Genomic DNA, 24386 nt, shown 5'->3' with positions numbered 1-24386 from the left:
CCGACGATTTCAATGTGTTATCCACTATGACACCTAGATCTCTTTCTTGGGTTGTAGCACCTAATATGGAACCCAACATTGTGTAATTATAGCATGGGTTATTTTTCCCTATATGCATCACCTTGCACTTATCCACATTAAATTTCATCTGCCATTTGGATGCCCAATTTTCCAGTTCCATTTTCTTTAGTGACTAGAAAAAAGTTTGTGTCTAGTTACAAATTACACTTGATCCTGTTTATGTCTGCACAAGTCTTGCCTTATACATGTATGTACATTAAATAATTTTGGTATGTACTGTCTGAAGCCTGTTTTTAATTAATTCAAAAAGTAATAAAGATTTTTTCAAACATTTTTTATGCACATTTACCACTAGTGCACTTCTCCCTTTAGCTGGGGTTTATTTTAGTTTGCTTTTTGAGCACTTTATCTTGTATCTTGCTCATGTTTGTTCTGTCTATCTATTTATATATTTCATTTATGTTTTAATGGGGTTTTTAAAACATTGTATTTGTTCACCACCTTGATCAGGTACACTATAAGGGCATTCTAAACATTGATAAATAAAATAGTATGAAACGATGCTGGGCGTAATCATACATAGTGTGCCTGTATTTAAAGCACACCCTGCACTTGTATATCACGCTCCCTTTGGAATATCCTCCACGGAGTAAAAGGTTACTGCAGCTTTAAAGCCAAATGCCTTGAACTTTTCTTTTTCCTTCTGTGGGTGTTAACTCTGAAATTCCAGTCATGCGATGCCCGGCCCCTGCATTCTGCAGCCTGAAAACACAGCAAGACGTTACCGCTGTGTGGTGCCTTTATTGCTGCTTTGTCCCCTGGGTGCCCCAGGGGCTCACTGAAGTGTGACGATGAAGCAGGGCATGGCATGGAAGTGTCTGCAGCGCAGCTGAGCCTAGAAGAAGCCTCTGACCCAATAGCCACGGAGACAGGTTCATCTCCCTGGACCCAGCATCTTGAGAGAGCTCCTCTGCCAGCTGACCATTACCCATGTGACCAGAGGTGCCATGCACACCCCTAGCACACAAGTCTAAAAAGACCAAATATTTCATCAAGTGGGATTAAAAGGTCTCCAGACTACAGAAGAGTTGGGTTTGGCTCTTTTTTTTTTTTTTTTTTACCTTTGGTAGACATAAAAATGGCAAATTCTGGCTTCCAGCTGCTGGGATACTTCCTGGCTCTGGGTGGCTGGATTGGTATCATCTCCACGACGGCCTTACCGCAGTGGAAACAGTCATCCTACGCCGGGGATGCCATCATCACAGCTGTGGGACTGTACGAGGGACTCTGGATGTCCTGCGCCTCCCAGAGCACTGGACAAGTGCAGTGCAAGGTCTATGATTCCCTGCTTTCCCTGGACGGTAGGTGCAAAGTATCTCTGGGAAGCCACACCAGAGGGTTAACACCTGTGTGGGGCATCTTCCATCTTATCTGCCAGGTGGAAATGTAGAGAAGCTGTTGAGTTTGTTGTGTCCAGAGAGCGTATAAACCACCCTGGTCCTGCCTAATCAGGAGAGGGCTGAGACCTCAGCTTCCACCCCTCTTCCACCTGTTAGTGAATTATAAGTTTCCTTCAGAACAGAGTAATCTGTTCAGAGGTTAATTTCTTCTTGTGAAGCCAGGAAATGAAAAATAGAAGAAGTGAGGCGGCTACTTGAGGTGCCCTCAAAAATAAGCTTATGTAAATTCTAAACTCAGGAGCCAGCCTCTCATTTCACTGCTATTCTTTGCCCCCTGTTCTAAGTGATCTCTCTGCTGCACTCTTGACCTCTTATAGTGCTAGAGACTGACCTCTCTGCTGCTCTCTGCTCCCTGCACTGGTATGGACTGACCTCTCTGCTGCTCTCTGACCTCCTACAGTGCTAGAGACTGACCTCTCTGCTGCTCTCTGCTCTAGTATGGACTGACCTCTCTGCTGCTCTCTGCTCCCTGCACTGGTATGGACTGACCTCTCTGCTGCGCTCTGCTCCTTGCACTGGTATGGACTGACCTCTCTGCTGCGCTCTGCTCCCTGCACTGGTATGGACTGGCCTCTCTGCTGCGCTCTGCTCCTTGCACTGGTATGGACTGACCTCTCTGTTGCGCTCTGCTCCCTGCACTGGTATGGACTGACCTCTCTGCTGTGCTCTGCTCCCTGCACTGGTATGGACTGACCTCTGTGCTGCGCTCTGCTCCCTGCACTGGTATGGACTGACCTCTCTGCTGCGCTCTGCTCCCTGCACTGGTATGGACTGACCTCTCTGCTGCGCTCTGCTCCTTGCACTGGTATGGACTGACCTCTCTGCTGCGCTCTGCTCCTTGCACTGGTATGGACTGACCTCTCTGCTGCGCTCTGCTCCCTGCACTGGTATGGACTGACCTCTCTGCTGCGCTCTGCTCCTTGCACTGGTATGGACTGACCTCTCTGCTGCGCTCTGCTCCTTGCACTGGTATGGACTGACCTCTCTGCTGCGCTCTGCTCCCTGCACTGGTATGGACTGATCTCTCTGCTGTGCTCTGCTCCCTGCACTGGTATGGACTGGCCTTTCTGCTGCTGTCTGCTGCTCTCTCCTCTCTAGCACTGGTACAGGCTGTGCTCTTGCTTCCATTACTGGTAGACTGACCTCTCTGTTGCCCTTTGATCTCCTGGCACTCCTATTCACTGACTTGCCTCCAGTGATGGATTTAGCCCTAAGGCACCCGTTATTGCTGCCCTCTCCCTTCCTGACCTCTGCTTTTTTTTTCTCCCCTGCCTTTAGACCTCCAGTTCCTTCTCCTTCAGCTTTCCAATGTTGTCCCCTCCCCTCCAATTTTTCTGTCGCTCACTGTTCCGCTCCTCTCTACTGTCCAGTATGGTCCTACATCCCTTTCCTCAGACTTCATGGCTCACTATGTGGATCTGCTGGTAAGAGGAAGCAGATTTTTATCCCCATGGGGCTTGGGAACATGGAGTCAGAAGCAGTGAAAAAGTGTGTGTGTGTGTGTCGGGGAGGGAGGATAGGTCTTTGGCCTAATGGGTCACCAAAAACCATAAGTAGTGCCATGCTAGGTGAGATCAAAGGCCCATTGTACCCAGTATCCTGTCTCTGGCAGTGGCTGAACTGGGCCACCTGAAAGTTCCTGGCAGATCATAACGAGCCAGTCCCTTCCCTTTTATTCATTCCTTGATGTAGGTGGTTGCCTACCTGGCTAATAAGTGTTAATGGACCTGCACTCCTGAAAGTTTATTTTATTTATTTTTTATTTAACACTTTTCTATACCGACCTTCATGAAAAATTTCATATCAGATCGGTTTACATGTAACAAAGGGTATAAATTAAACAAGAACAATTCACTAGAAGCGGAAGTTACATATAACAGGGGTAGTTAACTTGGAGGCTAGGCTAGTCAGAGGTATAGGACAGTGTAACTGAAGAGAACTAGAAAAGGCAATGAAACAAAAGAAACGGCGGCTTAATTATAATGTCTAAACATTCTGCAAATAAACCCAGCAATACTAATAACTTTGATCACATCCTACACAAACAAAATCCACAGCGCAGTTGTGCATTGACCGAAGTTTTCTTAAGTTTGTTTTAAATGTGCTGTCTGTTAGTTTCACCGAGTATCCCCTAGAGCTATTACTGTGTGAAATGCCATGGATTTATAGGCACCGGCTTAGGTCTGCTTCTTAGCTGATAGCTTTCTACTATTCCAGCATGGGGGAGGGGATGGAAGGCTGCATTGTGGATTTCATACTGGTTGTGGGAGGGGTGGTATAGTATGGATTGAGGTGAAAAGGATGGGGTTCTGAAGGCATCCTCTATGAAGCTGTTATATTAACGTGGGGTAAGAGATTGTTGGAGTAATAAAGTATACCGAGGGCAAGGCTATCAAGCACCTTAAGTGAACCTTCAGCCTCAGATGGCCCTCCCCCCACCCCATTATCTTTCAGGCCTACAGGTCATCCCCCCTCCCGCCATCAAGATTTTGATAATTAAACTCAACAATCATGATGACCCTCACCATCACCTCTCCCAGAACAAATCTGTTAAAACCCACATCATTGGACATAGGCAGAGCAAGTTTAAAAAAAAAAAAATCATGTGTGTGAGTAAATATGGATTTACCTAGGTAAAAGGACTTTTTTTCAAAAATGCCCACCCTAAAAACAAGCACTTAAAACTATGCTTGGATCAAGGGAAAATGTGCTTATGCTTGCTCCTTGAGAATTGCTGCAAAACTACCCATGTCTCTGTACATGGGTTGTTGGTGAGACCTTAGCTAGAATATTGTGGCCAGTCCTGGAAGCCAAACCTCCAAAGCAAGATAGAGAAGGCTGAAGGCAGTCTAAAGAAAGGCAACCAAGAAGGAACTGCAGAGGGACCTTGTGAGACCAGGAGACTGGGCAGCTGACGTTTAATGCGGAAAAGTGCACACTGACGCTCATAGGGAAAGTTAATCCCAACCACAGGTACACGACGCTGGATTTTGTGCTGGGAGTCACTACCCAGGAAATGGAGTCCATGTGGACAATGCATTGGCATTCTCAGCTCAGTGCACGAGGGTGGTCAAAAAAGCAAACAGAATGTTAGGAACGATCCAAAAAGGAAGAGAGAATAAAACAAGAAAGAGTCACATTGCTTGTGTATCGAGCCATGGTAGGATGGCACCTTGAGTATTTTGTGCAGTTCTGGTCGTCCCCATCTCTAGAAAGACATAGCAGAAGTAGAAAAGGTGCAGAGGAGGTCGACAAAAATGATAAAGGGGATGAAACATCCATCCTGTGATGAGCTGCTATGCAGGCTGGGGCTCTTCAGCTTGGAAAAAAGAGACGGCTCTAAGTCTAGGCTAACTGGTGCCCTGTGAAAAAAGTGAAATTGGCACACCCCCCCCCCCCCCCCCCCCCCGGCAGTGGATTCAGCACAGTACTCCCATTTCCTCCACCCCTCACTTTCTGCCCTGCTCTCTTTCCCTCTGCCCATGGTGCCCAGAATACCCCCCTCTCTACCCCTAGGATCTCTCTCTGCCACTCCCCTTTCCTGACCAGCAACAGCTCCCTCCTTCTCCTTTCAGGATGATCCTTCACACACCGCCACAGACAGAAGCCTCTTTCCTCCTGGCACGGTGCTCCTAAGCCTCCTGCTTGCAGACGTCATATGGAGGGGTGCGGGAGGGAAGGGGTAGAGGCACGTCCCTCCCCCCCCCCCCCCCACCAAGCATGGCGCCCTGTGTCACCTCACAGGCCGCACACTCCAAAAGCTGGCCCTGGCTGAGAGGGGACATGAGAGAAGTTTATAAAATCAGGACTGGCGTGGAATGGGGGTGGATGCATCAATGGCGGGGGTGGAAGGAAATTGAAACCAAAAAGTTACCAATAAGGGCCCTGACCTCAGTGGTCAGAGTAACAGATAAGTATGAGAAAAATAACTGTGATGGGCTGTTTGGTCTTCTTCTGCCGTCATTTCTATGTTTCTATGTTACCCTTCCTGATAATACTAAAACAAGGGGACACTCCAAGCAGCAGATTCAAAGCAAAACCATACAAAGAACTTTTTCACTGAGCGCATTATTAAGCTGTGGAATCAGTCGTCAGAGGATGTGGTCAAGGCGAGTAGCGTAGCGCGGTTTAAAAGAGGATTGGACAAGTTCCTGGAGGAAAGAGTCAATAAAGTATTAGCCAGGTCTACTAAAGAAAGCTATTGCTATCCCTGGGAGTGAGTAACAGGAAATCAATGTACTTTTGGGGATCTGCTGGGTACTTGCGACCTGGATTGGCCACTGTCGGAGACAGGATGCTGGGCTCGATGGACTTGGACCTAGCATGGCGCTTCTTAAGTCATTAAGGTGCAGGGTCTACAACAAAAGCTACAGGAGGTGAGACTTAAGAATTTAATTTTGCATATTATAGAGGAGAGGAAAGACAGGGAGCAATGACAGACATGCAGATACTTCAGGAGGGGTAAATCATGCACATAAAGCTAACCTTTCAGAGGAAAGTAGGCTCTGGAACAAGAGGTCATGTTATAAGGCTTCAGCGAGGAGGGAAGGGGAGTAGACTCAGGAGCAACACAAAAAAATATAACTTTGCTGAAAGGGTGATGGATGCATGGAATGGACTCCCAGTGGAAGTGATAGAGACAATAATGGTAACGGGATTTTTAAAAAGCCTATGAAAAGCACAGAGGATCTCTAGAGATGAAGAGAGAAAAATAACTCAGAAACTGGCTGGAGTCTGCCTGACACTGCACCAGGAGCAAGGGTGGGCACAACAGATGGGCCTCTGGTCCTTATCCGCTGCCATATTCTATGGCAGCAGTAGAAATAGGTTGGGAAGCTATAGCACCATAAACAACGCACCCTTCACACCTTCACACCTTCACAAGCAGAAGCACGAAAGAGGTGATAAGGGTGGAGAAAGGAAACCTGGCTTAGGGATACTACAGGCGATGGGGTAGCCGGGCTGGTACCAGTAGGCGACAACTCCCCTTAAACTAGCCAGAAGGTTGGTGGTAGCTGGGTACTGTTCAAGTCCAGGGAGACCTAGTAGTCCAGATGTATGGGCAACAGCCTCACTGTTAGCTTGTTTTGAATGTTACTGAGACAAGAGGACACTCCATGAAACTAACAACTGGCAGATTTAAAATAAATCATAGAAAGTGCTTTTTCACTCAGCGCACAATCAAGCTGTGGAATCCATTGCCAGAGGACATCGAGTGGCATATGGTAATGTCATGGAGTAGCAGATGCATATTCAGTTAAGGAAGGGGATCTGTTATGTTTATTGCAATAACTAGAAACTTTAGCAATCTTGTGATGCTGTTCCAGTATTTTCGACATGTGGTGATTTTGGTCCCTCCTGATGCAGTGAGAAGCAAAATATGGGTCGTGTCGGGAGACATCATCTTTGTAGAATGATTATCTTTGTAGAATCAATATCTCATTGGAACTTGGACATTAAAGCTTTGATTGGATAAGTTTCTCAAGCTATTGAGCCTTTTCTGAAGCTATGAAACTTTGTCTTCACACTGACAGATCTTTAAAAATTCAGGTTTACACTTCTGACATTTAGAACTTCTGTTTTTGGTGTGTCTTCATTATTTCTTTGAGTCTGCTTTATTAAAATACCCATAAACTTAAAAAAGTAATCACTAAAAACAAAAAGTAAAAACATAAAAATAATCAACACACAACACTAATATAACAACTACCCCAAATAATCTAAGAAAGAAAAGCAGATTTATACAATTTAACCATTACCAAACATCTTTATTGACAGGAATCAAGTGGCACCTTATAGACTAACCAATTTATTAAAACATGAGCTTTTGAGGACAGTGTCTACTTCATCAGATGCATGCTTTATACAGCTGAATCCTGCACAACAGTGGTAGAAACTGAGCTGCTTGTGTGCTGTCATCCTCCCCTGTCTATAGGTTAGTTAGCTAATTAGTTGATTCTGTTTTTTTAAGCCTGTATAAGGGGAGGGGGATTTATTGACTTGATGAAGGGAGCATTAGCTGATGAAAGCAGTTACAGATGTTTTGAGTGAGTCCAATTAAAAAGGTCTCACCTACAACCTGTTTACTGACCTTTAGTTCTACATAGTGGAGTGGACTAACACAGAAGCCTCAATACTTAGGCTAATTAGGAAAGAACTCAGACTTTTTCCCATGCTTGTTCTTTCATCCATAGAACGGAGCTGGCGTTGTTTGAGGCGCCCAGTTTCAACCTTTAAGCCTTATCATTTGTCTCTTGGATTCCGTCCCAGAGAGACCATTCCAAAGAATGGTCTTCCTCTAGATGTCGTGCATGCTATCCATTAAACGAAAGCACATCCTCTCTGTCGCCTCATTGCTTGGAGCACGGAGCCTGTGTAGAATGCCAGGTCTTAGCACTTCTATAATTCTAGAGAAACAGATAATATGATAGCTGATAATGGTCATAAGGCCCATCTACTCTTCCCAGTTCCCTTCTTGTTGCAGTACCATAGACCCCTTGATTTCCAGCTTCTCAGCTAAGGATCCTCTATGCTTTTTCCATGCTTTCTTGAATTATGTTACTGTCCTTGCATCCACTGAGAAGCTGTTTCATGCATCCATCACGCTTTCTGGGAAGAAACATTTTCTGAATCCATGCCCAAGTCTACCTCTTTTGTTCTCATTCTAGAACTTTTATTTTCACTGAAAAAATGGATTGCAACTTGTGCATTATTTATACTTTTTTAGGGGTTCTGAATGTCTCTATCATATCCCACCTCTCATTTGTCTTCTCTAGATCCTTAAGTTCATTTCATAGGGATTTGGGAGGCCCTTCTCTGGCCCGTCTACATCTTTTCGGAGGTCTGGCCTCCAGAATTGGACACCATACAACTGATGACTTTCATCAGTGACTTTCACAGAAGCATTATTAAATACTTTTTTTCCCTCCCCCTCAATGCATGACTCTACCCTTTTTGCACTGAATCTTAGTTGCTAAGCACTTGACCATTCTTTGAACTTCATTAAATCACTTATTTTGTCTGTTCCATCAGTAGTGTCCACAGTGGTTCTCAGCCAGTGTGTCACCAAGGATTGGAAGATGTGTCACCCAAAATTTGACATAGCAAACCTATGCTTTCTACAACAGCCACAGGTGTTTGCTGCTTGAGGAGAGTGCAGAGCAAGGAACTGATACTTAAAGTTCCTCATCACTGCTCTCTGTTGCTGCTTTTCCCTCAACCCTGGCAGTCACTGCCACCACCAATCCAAGCCAGAAATGTTGCAGATGTGCTGTATCCTGTCCTGGCATTCCACTGCATCTCCTCCTCCCCGCCACTGAGTTTCAGTTTTTCTCTGTATGCTTGTTTATAGTTTATGGCCTTTTATTCTGTATTAGATAAGTGTCAGTCTGCATTCTGTATATTTGACAGAGGGGAGGGATTCTGTTAACTAGGATGTAGATTCTGTGTAGGAATTTGCACATACTGAGTCTCCATGGTATGCACATTTATCTCCCGCCTATTCATTGTGCATATCCTGAAAACCTGACTGGCTGTGGGGTCCCCCAGGACAGGTTTGGGAAGCCCTGGGTTAAAATCTTACATGAAGACATTTTATAAAGGCCTGAAAACGTATTCATTTACTGAGGCTTGACCAGCGGTCACAAATTCATGGAAGTTATATGAATCTGATAAGTAAATATTGATTTTTATGTAGGCGTACGATTAATATATTTAATTTTATTTATTTATTTAGACATTGTGTATACCATTGTTCCTTGTCAAGCTCACAACGGTTTACAAAAGTAACATTCATAGATATAACTCAACAAATGACTGGTTATAGGGATAGTGTTCATAAACAGGCATTAACATCTATCAAATTAAAAGTTCCAATCTCGTCAGTAGGTTGAAATGATTCTTACATTCACTCATTAAATTTATTGCTCATGCTTCACTTAGTATCTTTTCTCTTTCTTGTTTTATTTTTGTAGCTCTCTTATCTTATGTTCTACTTTCTGATGTTTTAAGTTAGGTTCTATGCATTTTTTTGAATAGCAGGGGTGGCGAACTGCGGTCCTCGAGAGCCACAAGCAGACCAGGTTTTCAGGATAGCCACCATGAATGTACCTGGTATAGGAAGCAGTGCGTGCGGATCTCTCTCGTGCCTATTCATGGCGGATAACCTGAAAACTTGGCCCGTTTGTGGCTCTCGAGGACCGGAGTTGGCCACCCCTGAATTATGGTGTTTGTGTGTATAATATGTCACATGTTCTATGTTGATGATGGTGATACTCCTAGTACAATTTTATTGAGAAAAGTGGAATCAGACAAACAAAGAAGTCCATGAATCAAATCCATACTAACAGCTTATCATGGCAGATCTGGCCGGTTGACTTCCTTTCTGATTGCTATCACTGTGCATGTATAAGCAAATATATTTTCATATTTAAACCAATGCACGCCTGCCCTTACTTCCGTGTATCGTTTCCCCAACCTCTCAACCATGTTTCTCTTACTGCCCTCTGTACGCTCCCTGATGTTAGGGTTATAACCATTAGCCATGGCCACTCAGTCCAGGGTTCCCCCAACCACTGATCCTAGGATTCTCACCATGGCCACCCCTTGCTGGCTACCTAAGCCTTCTTGGAAAGGTAATGCTGGTGTAAAACCAGTGCTGGATAAGCCTCCTGGGAACAAAGTGAGGGCAGATGACAGGAAGAACTGATGTCAGTATAGCCTACCCATGGTTCACGCAGGACCAGACTTAGGCATAGGTAGCACAGGCTCATGCCTTGAGCCCCAAATTCTGAAGGTTACCCAAAAACTGGGACTTCCCCCTGCTGCTCTCTGGTTTCCAGGAGGAGGAGAAGGAGGGTACCACTTGCCCCAATCCTAAGGCTATGGGTGCCGCCCTCTTAAATCCAACCCACATCTTAATTTTATGTGATTTATTTGATTTTACCTTTTCTTTAACAGCTAATTTATTTCGCATTCTTATCTGTAGTTTTTAGCTGTTACCACATTTTAAAATATTGTATTTCTGTATATGTTTTTAACTTTGTAAACCGTTGTGAAGGTACGTCTGATGTAACGGTATATAAATGACAATTCAGGGCCCCTTTACAACGCACGCTATAGATTGCTGGTGTCACCCTCCCATTCTCTCCATTCCCCATCTCCTCCCCTTGTTTGATTCTGTGAGCACCGAGGATTGTAGAGCACAGGAGAACAGGGCCACAAGTCACACAAGAGGTCACACAATCCAGGCAGGATTCTCTGTACCTTCGCCATCCCAGATGGCTATTTGCCTATCTTCCCAGTGATTCCATCACGGCACTGGGCGACTTGTTCTAGCACTTGCCCACACCTTAAGAAAGTTCGTTGACACTGCCGTGTGCCTTGTAGCCACCCATACACTGGTGTTGCACTGCTGACCATTGGATTCCTGTCTTGCAGTCCATATTCAGACGTCCCGGGCACTCATGGTGGTCTCCATGCTCCTGGGCTTTATCGGAATCATCATCAGCGTGGTGGGCATGAAGTGCACAAAGGTGGGCGACAACAACCCTGTCACCAAGAGCAGGATCGCCATCTCAGGCGGGGCCCTCTTCCTGCTGGCAGGTGAGTCTCAGCCTGAGAGTGGGTAGGGACGTGAGCCAGGCGCTACCACGGGTCTCTGGGGGTGGGACTATTCTCTCTCTTCTATGCAGCCAGGACTGGAGCAATCCTATCAGCGAAAGCAGCTGTCAATCTGCACAGCCCCGGTGCGCCTGATACACCAGAGGAGGTGAAATTACATACTGCACTAAACAAAAGTCATAATGAATTGTATGCACCAGAGGGGGTGTGCGGGGATCAGTGACCGCCTGTCAGAAAATCAGCAATTATTTGTGACTGTGGCTGCCTGTCAGCAGCTGACTGTCAGCAACTGGTACTTCTGGCGCAATCATCAAGGTACCCTTGCTAGGTTCAAAGTCCATGGGAACAAACCTGGTGCCTGATTCCCAAAGCACACACATACAGAGTACCGTTGGACTTTTACCCACATAGAGGCTGGGTGGATTTCAGAAGGGCCCCTTCACCCAGGTAAACAGCATTGTAAAATAGCCTTCCCTACCTGGGATTTTGCTCCCGGTCCCTCCCCCCAACCTAGACACGCCTATGGGTACGCCTTTTCCCAAGCCGGCTAAAAGCGCATGTGCAATGGAAGGGCAATTGTCAGAAAAACCAAATTACTTGGGAAACCACTATTTATCTGTGTAAATGACTTTGAAACTTGGTTGTCACTGGGTCCAGCACCTGTCCTGAACTGAATTTTTTATTTGTAATTTTTTTGGTTGGCACCTTCTTCCTGCTGCTTTGGGTTTCCAATTTTAATTGGAATCGGCCTCTATTGGGCCACAGTGTTTTTTTCCCCCTTCTGTTATGTGTCAATGGCTGCCTGTCAGCAAGTGATTGCTAATGACTTCATATCAGTGTGTGGCCATTAGAACCACTGACATGAAAGCCAGATCAGCTTTTTTTTTTTTTTTCTACATAAACTGGTGAATTTCCAACAGAAATATTCTATCAGTTGGAATAGCCTGAGATTCGACCTCATTTACAGCGTGGCAGGCCAGGTATAGTTGTTTGAGTTGGCCTGCGTGAATGCCTGATCAGCAGGAAGCTGGTGAAGGATTGTCTGCTATCCCGCTGACTGCTCTGCTCCTCTCCTCTCTTGCAGGCCTCTGTACGCTGATCGCGGTCTCCTGGTATGCCACACGCGTCACCTATGACTTCTTCAATCCCAACACTCCTGTCAATGCCCGGTGAGATGCCTCTTCATCACCATCAACATCCACCCATGATAATCATGAGGAGTCCCATCTGTCAATCATCCCCCCACCTCTCTTCCCCTGCTTCTCTCTGTGGTTCCCCCTCTGTCTCATCCCCGCCTGGGAATTTTCTTTCCTATATGTTCTGTACAGAACAATCCCTCATATCTATTCCACCCCCTCCTGTAAATCCCTCCCCTGTTCCTGCCCTTGTACAGGTCCCTGATGAGACCTCAATTGGAATACTGAGTATAGTTCTGGAGATGGCACCTTCACAAGGATATAACCAGGATGGAGTCGGTCCAGAGGGCGGCTACTAAAACAGTCCCTGGTCTTCTTCTAAAGCAGGGGTGCTCAAACCAGTCCTAAGAGCCTCCCCCCCCCCCCCCCCCAGCTAGTCAGGTTTTCAGGATATCCTTAATGAATATGCATGAGAAATATTTGCATACACAGAACTGGTTTGAGCATCCCTGTCCTAAAGCATAAGGGGACAGACTTAAAGATTTAAACATATATACCCTAGGGCAGGGATGGCGAACTCCAGTCCTCCAGTGCCACAAACAGGCCCTGTTTTCAAGATATCCAGAATGAATATGCTTGAGACAGATGTGCATACATAGAGGCAGTGCATGCAAATCTACCTCATGCATATTTATTGTAGATATCCTGAAAATCTGGCCTGTTTGTGGCACTGGAGGACTGGAGTTCGCCATCCCTGCCCGAGGATAGAGGAGATCTGATAGAGACATTCAAATATCTCAAAGGTTTCCATGCACAGGAGGGGAGCCTTTTTCAACTGAAAGGAGGCTCTAGAATGAGGAGTCATAAGATGAGGGTGAAAGGGGGCAGACTCAGGAGTAATTTTAGGAAATCTTTCTTTACAGTGAGAGTGGTGGATGCATGGAACGGCCTCCCAGAGGAGGTGGTGGAGATAAGAATAGTATATGAATTTAAAAAAACAGGGGATAAATACAGAGGATCTCTAAGGAAATGATGCTAAATTAATTGGACAGACTGGATGGGCCATATGGTCTTTCTCTGACATCATGTTTCTTTGTTTCTCTAGAGCAATCTAATTACAGTATTATTCTTAACCAATTTTACTTAGGTAATATAAACCACAGGGGGGATAAAGTGACTCCCCCATGGGTCACACAGAGTCAGGACTGAGACACACGGTTACATAGAGAGTCAGTAACTGAGACTCAGGGGAATAAAGTGATATCCCCAAGGTCACACAGAGAGGCAGTGACTGAGGCACAGGGGGATAAAGTGACTCCCCCAGGGTCACACAGAGAGTCAGTGACTGAGGCACAGGGGGATAAAGTGACTCCCCTAGGGTCACACAGAGAGTCAGTGACTGAGGCACAGGGGGATAAAGTGACTCCCCCAGAGTCACACAGAGAGTCAGGGACTGAGGTACAGGGGGATAAAGTGACTCCCCCAGGGTCACACAGAGAGTCAGGGACTGAGGCACAGGGGGATAAAGTGACTCCCCCAGGGTCACACAGAGAGTCAGGGACTGAGGCACAGGGGGATAAAGTGACTCCCCCAGGGTAACACACAGAGTCAGTGACTGAGGCACAGGGGGATAAAGTGACTCCTCCAGGGTCACACAGAGAGTCAGTGACTGAGGAACAGGGGGATAAAGTGACTCCCCCAGGGTCACACAGAGAGTCAGTGACTGAGGCACTGGGAGATAAAGTGACTCCCCCAGGGTCACACAGAGAGTCAGTGACTGAGGCACAGGGGGATAAAGTGACTCCCCCAGGGTCACACAGAGAGTCAGTGACTGAGGCACTGGGAGATAAAGTGACTCCCCCAGGGTCACACAGAGAGTCAGTGACTGAGGCACAGGGAGGTAAAGTGACTCCCCCAGGGTCACACAGAGAGTTAGTGACTGAGGCACAGGGGGATAAAGTGACTCCCCCAGGGTCACACAGAGAGTCAGTGACTGAGGCACAGAGGGATAAAGTGACTCCCCCAGGGTCACACAGAGAGTCAGTGACTGAGGCACAGAGGGATAAAGTGACTCCCCCAGGGTCACACAGAGAGTCAGTGACTGAGGCACAGGGGGATAAAGTGACTCCCCCAGGGTCACACAGAGAGTCAGAGACTGAGGCACAGGGGGATAAAGTGACTCCCCCCGGGTCACACAGAGAGTCAGTGACTAAGGCACAGGGGGATAAAGTGACTCCCCCAGGGTCACACAGAGAGTCAGTGACTGAGGCACAGGGGGATAAAGTGACTCCCCCAGGGTCACACAGAGAGTCAGTGACTGAGGCACAGGGGGATAAAGTGACTCCCCCAGGGTCACACAGAGAGTCAGTGACTGAGGCACAGGGGGATAAAGTGACTCCCCCAGGGTCACACAGAGAGTCAGGGAATGAGGCACAGGGGGATAAAGTGACTCATCGCGAGGTTTCACTGATGCCAGCTCCTTGCTGCTTCCTGGTACATGGTTTCACTAACACTCACCCCTCTCTGATTCTAGGTATGAGTTTGGATCCGCGTTGTTTGTTGGCTGGGCTGCTGCCAGCCTCACCATGTTGGGAGGATCCTTCTTGTGCTGTTCTTGTCCCAATGAGGAGAAACGAGGACAGCAGTATTACAGACAGTCACAGCCTTCAGCCACCAGGGAGTACGTCTGAATGCCAGCATTCTACTAAGCTCTGTAGGATGGGAACCCTTATCTGTTTTCTGCTGAGTGTTACGTAGTGTGTGATACCTCGTTATACATCACAAATCAATGGACAGCAACAGCCAGCAAATGTAACGATGCAAGCTAAAGAATTCTGCAACAGTATTGGTCCCTAGAAAACTGGGTCCCCAGTGGAGCTGGAGCAATGGGGGCAGTGATTTAGATCATTAATGAGGGAACATGCTGAGAGCTGAAGGGTTTCCTCTGTCCCTGGAGAAATCCATTTGTGCAGCATGAAGTATGCAGAATGGGTGCAGTGTGTATGCCGTGTACAGTATGTGCGGTTTGTATGTAGTTAGTATACAGTATTCAGTATGTCTGCAGTATTATGTGATGTGTAACTATTGTTTGCAGTTTGTATGCAGTATATATGTGGTATGTGTGTAATGTAGTATATGTATGCAGTGTGTATGCACTGTATCTACAGTATGTAGTGTGCACTATGTATGCACTGTGTGCAGTCTGCACGCAGGGAGCCCTATGTATGCAGAGTATATATATTGTATATACAGTGTACATGCAATGTGCACAGTGTATGTAATGTACACTATGTATGCAGGGAGTATAGATTGTGTGTGGTGTGTGTATTATGCATGCAATGTGCACTGTGTATGCAGTGGCTATGCATATGCATTGTGTATACAGCGTGTATGCAATGTGCACTATATATACAATGAATGCAGTGTTCATACAGAGTGCAGTATGCATGCAGTGTACAATATGTATGCAATGGTATGCATTGTGTATGCAGTGGTATGTAGTGTGTATAGTGTGCATGCAATATGCACTATGAGTGCAGTGGTATGATTGTGTATACAGTGTGCATTATATATGTAGTGTGAATGCACCAGGGCCTGATAGTCAAAGTGCGTTCAGCGCTATGTAGTCAAATAAGCAGGACTTATGTGGCTAAGTAGTGGCCACTGAATATGTGGCTATGTTCTGCGGCCACCACTTAGCCATATAAGGGACTTATGTAACTAAAATTTACACACATAAAAAGTAGGCAAGTACTGGGTGGATCGGGGCAGAGTGAGTTAGCCATATAACTTATATGGCTATCTACCAATATTTGGAGTTAGCCAGATAAGTTTACATTTTAAGTTTAGATACCCCATAGAGAAGTTCTAAACTTAGCCGGGTTGACTTAATTGGCGAAGTGTGCACATATACATGTATATTCAGCGACTTTGCGAGCTGAATATACACAGTGTGTACTGTGTATGAAGTGGTATGCATTGCATACAGTGTGCACTATGAATGCAGTGGGTATACAGTGAGCACTGTGTATGCAGTGTGCACTATGCATGCAGTGTATATGCACTGTGTTTACAGTGTACACTATGATTTAAGTGGTATGCACTGTATGTACTATGAATGGAATGTGTATACAGCATGCATGCAATGTGCAGCAGATTTCTAATATGAACAGATTCCTGTAAGGATAATGGCTGTTGTGTTGCTTCAGCTCCCTTAAGGCTCTCACTAGCTTTTAAATGGCTCAGGTTCCAATCCTTGACTGATTTGTCCATCTATATGGAAAAAAAAATCAAATGTATGAATCTATGTTACACGTATGTGTGACATGTACGCACACTTGTGTTCTGTAGCAGTATGACTATGTTTTACGTATACCTGCATGTTCTGTACTGATGCTAAGGTGTGTGTGTGTTCTGAAGTAATATTTTATTGTGTAAGTGTCTGTTAGTTCTGTGTTCATGTACATGTCTGTATAAATATGTAGGATTCTATTGTATGTGTTTTATGGTACATGCGACTGCGTCAGTCAGAGCTCCAGAACTTTGAGAAAACCTGGCGATATCACAGCCTGCTGTTCTCTGGGTCCCCACAGGGCTCCCAGCTCTGCTGAGCCTAGACATACAACACACCACAACTCTGGAGTCTCACCGACTTATGATCGGCTCCTCTCACTAATCCAAGTGTATTTAACAACTCCAGCTTGCATGTTTCTATCTAATTACTAAACACTGGAGAGCCTGTCCGTATCTTTAGTTCATTTTTACTAACCTAACCGTGTTATCAAGAGATCTAACAGGCTGCTGGGACATGCGCTCGTATGCTATGGGGAGCACAACCAGGGACGGGCGCGGGTGTGCGGGGCACGTCTGTGTTAGGCGAAGGGACGGGAAAGAAGGGGGGGGGTCAACGTTCTCCAGGCCAAGGTGATACAGCTTCTTGGCCTTGAGGCTAAGATCCAAGCGCAGAGGACTGTGCCTTCTTGGCTGAGATTGAGAACCTGAACACCGTGGAGGGGGGGAGGGGGAAACACCCTATTGCCGGACCCCACTGGGGACTCAATTACGTTATGCACATTGCCAAAACAAGGGGGGAGGGAAGCGTGTACATGCCTCCCCCACCCCGAGGCCCAGAATGCAGTGTAGTTGCTAAGCATGTGCTTGCAGAGCTGAACGCACATGTGTGTGTGTGTGCACGCGAAGAACCCTTGCCCACTAATGATTAAGCTGCATGATTTCATCTTCTTTTCCATGTAACCCAACACTAACACGCCTTTCTTTCTTTTGAATTTCAGACCAAATGTAAAAATACCTTCATCTGTCAAAGGAGAACAGTACTTGTAAAGTATCTCAGCCCATTGTCTCTCCGTCAAAGACACAATTACGATAAATTAGCAAAAAGGAAAAAAAAAAAAAGTTAACTGTTCCCCCCCCCTCCCCAAGCCCTCTTTTGTAAAACAAATAAATTGTTTAAAGTGTTTTTGTTCACAATGTCTGATTGCCAGTTGTTACTGTCCTGAGAGAGGGCTCGGCAGAGCCCATGGTTTTACCCACCATGGTGGGCACATCTTTGGCAGCAGTGGAGCACGGAGCTTTGTGCACCAAAGAAGAAAGCACAGAACTGTATGCACTGCTTAGCATTCCTCCTGTGCAAATCCCATGCAAATGAAGGCACCAGGCAGCTATTACCCCCCACTGCAGACAAGGGCCCTGGCTTAACTCAGCTTTTCTTAGTGCTGGAAATTTGACTCCTGGACAGAGGTTTCCAGCGCTTGTGTCAGCCTATGAATAGAAGGTGGAGTTCTGACACCAGCACCTGAAACTGGGATATATTTAATGTATTTTTTTAAAATTTATATTCAGCCTTTTGGCACTTGAAAACAGATTACATTCAGATGTGATGATGTGAAAGAGGCCATCAGGGCCAAAAAAAGCATCTTTTAACAAATGGAAATCAGGACCCGATGAGGAAAATCGGAAGGCACATAAACACTGCCAAATTAGATGTAAAATATTACTAAAGCAGGTCAGGAAAGAATTTGAAGAGATACCAGTCAAAGACGTAAAAGCTAATAAAATGTTTTTTTCAAGAAAACTGCAAGGGAGTCAGCTGGGTCATTAGATGACTAGAGGTTACAAGAGGCACTCAGGGAGGATAAGGTTATAACAAAAGAACTAAATTAATTCTTTACTTTGGATTTTACTCAGCAGGATGTTGAAAAAATACCCACAGTTGAAATATTCATTGTAGATGATGTTTAAGAGGAACTGTAACAAATCACTGTGACTGTGGAAGGGGTGCTAGAGCAAACTGACAAACTAAATAATAGCAAATCCCTGGGACCTGATGGTATTTACCCTGAAGTTCTAAAGAAATTCAAATATAAAATTTCATATCTGCTACTAGAAATCTGTAACCTATCATTCAAATCTGCCTCTGTACCTGAGGACTGAAGGGTAGCAAATGTGATGCCAAATTTCATAAAGGGCTCCAGGGGTAACTCAAGTAACTACAGACCAGTATGCCCAACATTGGTGCTTGGTAAAACGGTGGAGGCTATTGTTAAGAACAAAATTACTTGTCATCTAGATAAACATGACTTAATGGGAAGGTTCCAGCATGGATTTAAACAAAGGGAGTTTGTGCCTTACTAATCTAGTAATAATTCTTTGAAAGTGTGTATAAGTAGGTGGGCAAAGGTTTACCGGTCAATATAGTGTAGATGAAGATGTTCTTCATAAATTAAGAAATTCAGAAATTAAAAAGTAATGGATTAAGAGCTGATGTCTTCCTGTGGACTGGTAACTGGTTAAAAGATAATAGAGTAGGACTGAACAGTCAGATTTTCTGAAGATGAAAGGTAAACAGTGGAGTACTCCAGGGGACCACTGTTTAACTTCCTCATTAACAATCTGGAAAAGGGAGCGACAGCTGCAGATGACACAAAACTATTCATAGTTAAAAACACAAGCAGACTGTGAGGAACTGCAGAAAGACCTCACAAGACTGGGGGACTGAGTATCTAATTAGTAGGTGAAATTTAATGTGGACAAGTGAAAAGTAACGCACATAGGAAAAGATAATCCTAACTATAGGCACACAATGCGGGTTTCCTTATTAAGAGTAACCAGGGAAAAGGTTCTTGGAGTCATTGTGGATAATGCATTTCATTCTTCAACTCAGTGTGTGAGGTAGCGATCAAAAACGCAAATAGAATGTAAGGAATTATTTGGAAAAGAAGGGTGAATAAAACTGAAGATCATAATGCCTCGGTATAGTGCAACCGTAGCCGGAATACTGTGCGCTGTTCTGGCCACCCCATCTCAAGAAAGCTATAGCAGAATTAGAGAAGGTACAGAGAAGGACGACCAAGATGAAAAAGGGGCTGAAAGAAAAGCCAAACCAGTTAGGGCTCTTCAGCGGAGACAAGAGAACTGAGAGGGACTACAATAGAGCAGGGATGGCCAACTCTGATCCTTGAGAGCCACAAATAGGCCAGGATTTCACAATACCCACAATGAATATGCATGAGGTGGATTTGCCTGCACTGCCTTCATTGTATGCATATCCAATGTGGATATCCTGAAAACTAGGCCTGTCTGTGGCTCTCAAGGACCGGAGTTGGCCACCCTTGTAAAAGAGGTTTATAAAATCATGAGGGGGTGGAACAGGTAAACAGGAGACAGTTATTTACCCTTTCAAAAAGGACTAGGACTAGAGGACATGCCAAGAAACTAACAGGTAGCACATTTAAAACAGGATGGACAATACATTATTTTCACTCAAACAATTAAGCTGTGAAATTTGTTGCCAAAGGATGTAATTGAGGCACCTAGCATAGCTGGATTTAAAAGGAATTTGAACACATTCTTGGAGAAAAAGTTCAGGTGAATTTGGGGAAACCCAACTTGTATTACTGGGAGTGAACAACAAGGCATGGGTCTCTTCCTTGGGATCTGCTGGATACTTTTGACCTAGATTGGCTACAGGATGTGGTGCTCAATAGATCTATAGTAGCATGGCACATCTTATGTTCTTATTTCTTTTATTTATTATTTTTATATACCAACATTTGATCTCAATCAAGATATCACACCGGTTTACATTCAGGTACTGTAGGTATTTTTCTATCCCCAGAGGGCTTACAATATGGAGGTTTGTTGGTGGCAAGGAGGTGTGGGGAAGAGAGGCTGCAGGTGCTAGCTAGCGCTGGTTAACCTCTCTGTTAAATTTACAAAGAGAGCATAAGTAATTAACTGGCAAACTCTAATTTCAATCTTCAAGCCCAGTCATCTGGAGAAACAGTGATTATATTGTTGAGTGGGAGTAGCTATAACCTTGGATCCCAAATACAAAGGATTTCTCTGAACTGGTCAACATAAATCACTACGTAGAAGAAACACTTAAAAACCATTCAGGAAAAGGATCGAGGTGTCATCATTGATGATACATTGAAATCTTCTGCTCAGTGTGCAGAAGCAGCAGCCAAGAAAGCAAATCGAATGCTAGGAATTATTATGAAAGGAATGGAGAATAAAACAGAGAATATCACAATGCCTCTGTATCTCTCCATGGTGCAACCTTATCTTGAGTATTGTGTGCAGTTCTGGTCACCACATCGCAAGAAAGATATAGCAGAATTAGAAAAGGTACAGAGAAGGGGGACCAAAATGATAAAGGGGATGAGACGATTCCTTGAGGAAAGGCTAAAGAGGTTAGGGCTCTTCAGTTTGGAGAAGAGACGGCCTGTCACACTGAACCAGCTGCAGCCTCTGATTGTTTCTGGGAACTTGTGGGTTTTGCTCATCCTAAGATTAGTAGGGGGTGTGCCTGCTCCCTTTTTTTGTTTATTCAGATTTTGTTGTATTTTCTTTTACAGGGGAAGTGATGTTTACTTTTTTTTTTTTTTGGTGGGGGAGGGGGGGTGTCAAATACTGCATGCCATTTTAATAATGACATGAAGAAAACCTGGAATTTCAAGTTTTTTTCTTTTGTTTTAAATTCAGAAAAGAAACAAAATACCCTTAGAGAGTAGTACGTGGGTGGCCAACTCCTGTCCTCAAACACCACAAACAGGCCTCCTTTTAAGGATCTCCTCAATGAATATGCATGAAAGAGATTTGAATAGAGTGGAGGCAGAGCATGCATATTCATTGTGGAGATCCTGAAAAGCTAACCTGGGTTTTGTTTTGTTTTTTGCTCTTGAAGACTGGAGTTGGCCACCCCTGGGTTAGTGGGGCTTGGGGGTAGATGGCTGAGGAAATTTACTCAGCATTTTAGGGTACAGAGGAACAATATTGCATATTGCCATATAGGCTTCAATGAGCCTTTTGTACAGGAAATAGCCATCAACAAGGTAAGTAGAGGAAACCAGAGAGAAACCCGCTTTGTTGGTGCGCCTACCTTCAGGCACCCACACTGGAAAGATTTAAGATTCTGGCTCCCATAAGCAGAGTGCCATGGTGGTGCCCCCTTGGAAGCTAGGCTGACACATGGCCCCTAAAGCAAGCAGACTCATGGCTCCTCGTTGGCCTGGATATTTGGAGCCTTCAAAATTTGGCGCCCTAAGCAGTCACCTATGTTGCTTATGCCTAAATCTGGGCCTGCACCCACACAGCAGTTTCCAGCACTATCATGGTTAACTGAAAGCCCGGAATAACACGAAGTCCAACCCCCTTCTATCTAACAGCAATCTCAATTTAGTAATCCAGAACAAACCAATCCCACTGCCCAACTGTAGCCAACTGTGCATCATCCATTCTGACCCCACACATTTAAATCCCCGGATCAGATGTTTTCCACATCACATCCACCGGTCCCTTTTTCCTTCCCATGTTCCTTTAGTGTGTAACCTGAACTCTGTATTTCCAAACTGTGGAGCCGCTGTGCTGGGACTGTTTCCGTGATTTACTCTTGCAGGAAGAGTTAAGGTTCATTGTACTCTCTCTCTCGGGGAGGGTGTGAAATCCATATGCATGGTCTGGGCTTCTTTCTGGCCGCTGCCTAATGACCTGTTTCTAACGACTCCTGAAAATCGATACAGACGGATGAACTGAATGCCTCTTTCCACCAGGTTATATTTACGTGGTGAGGTGCTCTGCTTTCCTGGAGAGGGTGTGGAGGAGGAGGTGGCAGATACCACAGGCTTCTGCATTAGGGTCACCAATTGCCCCTTCCCCAGCAAGGACGGATTTAGGATTTAGCCACCCTTAGGCACTTTTGGTGATTTCACTCCTCCACCTCCTAGAAGGTTTTGTTACAGGGTAGCAGGAGGCTGTTCTCTGCCGAATGAGTCTCTGCAGAGCAGGACGGCAGTGAATCTTAGCCTGCCTGCTGTCCCTAAATGTTTGCTGCCCTAGACCCAGGCATACGGGTGCCTATTGACAAGGCTAGAGCAGCTCCCTGAGGTCATCTGGACAGGCTGTGCTAGTCCTAGGTTTGCTTCATTGCATTTGTGGCATGATATTCCTGCTTTTAGCAGAAATATCCAGTATGGGACTTAGGAATACAGATCAATGAGAACTTCACTATGACAAAGCATTTAAGCAAATTAAAAAAAAAACAGGATACACCAAGCTGAAAATACTACACTGGTTTAAACCTCTACTGTCAAATACAGGACTTCTGCACTGTCCCTCAAACAATAATATTTTCAAACAGACTACTGCAACTCCATATTACTAGGTCTACCATCAAGCTTACTAAAACCACTATAGCTACTCCAAAATGCCTCTGCTAGACTACTACTAGGGACAAGGAAATTTGGCCACATCACCCCCTCGCTGATGGCACTGCACTGGCTTCCTGTTTAATCCAGAATTCATTATAAAGTATTAACCCTAATTTTCAGTATCGTCAACAATACTGACCCATGCTTATTATGAGTGAGACTTCAACACTACACACCACAGAGAACCCTAAGATCACAAAACAAGGGACTTCTAAAGGTGCCTTTTACTTGGTGCACACATCTAAGGCAAATCAGGGACTGAATGTTTTCCATAGCAGGTCCCAAGATATGGAACTCCCTCCCAGAGTCATTATATCAGATTAAAGAAGGAAAGAGTTTCAAGAGTGAACGGAAAACATGGCTGAATAGAAAAGCTTACGATTTAACATAAAACACCAATATACAAGAGTGAAGTGAGCAATAAGTAATGAATGATGTAAAGTGTATATGGGTAGTTGAATTAGAATCTGCATTTGCTGTAATGGCAACTTAGAAAATGTAAGAATATGAAGTCTATAAATATGCTGTCATGTTGACCAAGAATATGTACGAACATCAGTAAGAACAGATATCTGCTGTGATGCTGACCTAGATTATGAATGCTGGCACAGAATGTGATTGTTAACCAAGAATAGGAAAGCTGATTTTGTAAACCATTGAGATCTTTTTCTGGAACAATGGTACATAAAACACCTAAATAAATAAATACATACAATATTGGCACTACAACTTTATACATGTTCTGAGGTAAAACCAGGATATGGAATCAGATTGCAACTCTATGCAGCCGCAGAGAGCTTCAGACTTTTGTTCCATGCAACAAGTGGCCAAAAAAAATATTGTTTCCAAAGCATCTTAATCTCGGTCTTTGTTCTCAGGTAATATTTCTAAATGTCTTAAACAACTGCTTTATAGAGTAGCTGAACCTGGAAGCTACAAGAGAGGCTCTAGTTCTGTGGAATGTGCTAGAAACTCTCCTGGGGTTTTTTTTTTGCTGTCTTATCTTTCCTGGTTGGGCTCTGATGTACATAATAGAAGTTGGTCTATATCTGCGCCGGCTCCAGTTAATATTCTACAAGAGGAAACAACTTCAGATCTTGTTCTAAGTGGAAGCGGTGCTGGGGCTGTTTGGCAAGACCAATCATAATGCAATCATCTGACAAACACTGGAGGGAGGATATCAAGTAAAACTACTGCAATACTAGTATTTAACTTAAAAAAAAAAAACAGAGACTATGATAAAAGGAGAAAACTAATTAGATGGATACCAAAAAGAGCAGTTACCAGGGTTAAAAGTCTGCCTGAGGTGTGGATACCATTTAAAATGCCATCTTGGAAGCCCAGATGAAATGCATTCCATACATTAAAAAAGTCAAAGAAAGACCAAATTGTCAGAATGGTTAATTGATGCTGTGAAAGAG

At 44.7% G+C, this 24386-nt stretch overlaps 1 protein-coding gene across 2 annotated transcripts; it reads left to right on the top strand.

Moving 5' to 3' along the window:
* Nucleotides 1–790: 790 nt before the first annotated feature.
* Nucleotides 791–17676, top strand: CLDN19 (claudin 19). Of its 2 annotated transcripts, none has more exons than XM_029579082.1 (5): nucleotides 791–1382; nucleotides 10920–11084; nucleotides 12187–12271; nucleotides 14772–14918; nucleotides 17530–17676. In XM_029579082.1, the coding sequence occupies exons 1-5, from the start codon at nucleotides 1160–1162 to the stop codon at nucleotides 17576–17578; spliced, it is 669 nt and encodes a 222-aa protein (XP_029434942.1). In that variant the 5' UTR covers nucleotides 791–1159; the 3' UTR covers nucleotides 17579–17676. The 2 variants fall into 2 exon arrangements, with proteins under 2 accessions (XP_029434942.1, XP_029434943.1); XM_029579083.1 differs by having other exon boundaries at nucleotides 14772–14951; nucleotides 17530–17662.
* The last annotated feature ends 6710 nt before the right edge of the window (nucleotides 17677–24386 follow it).

Source organism: Rhinatrema bivittatum, chromosome 15, assembly GCF_901001135.1.
Source record: "Rhinatrema bivittatum chromosome 15, aRhiBiv1.1, whole genome shotgun sequence".
Classification (NCBI taxonomy): Eukaryota; Metazoa; Chordata; class Amphibia; order Gymnophiona; family Rhinatrematidae; genus Rhinatrema; species Rhinatrema bivittatum.
This window is presented reverse-complemented; position numbering and strand designations above follow the sequence as displayed.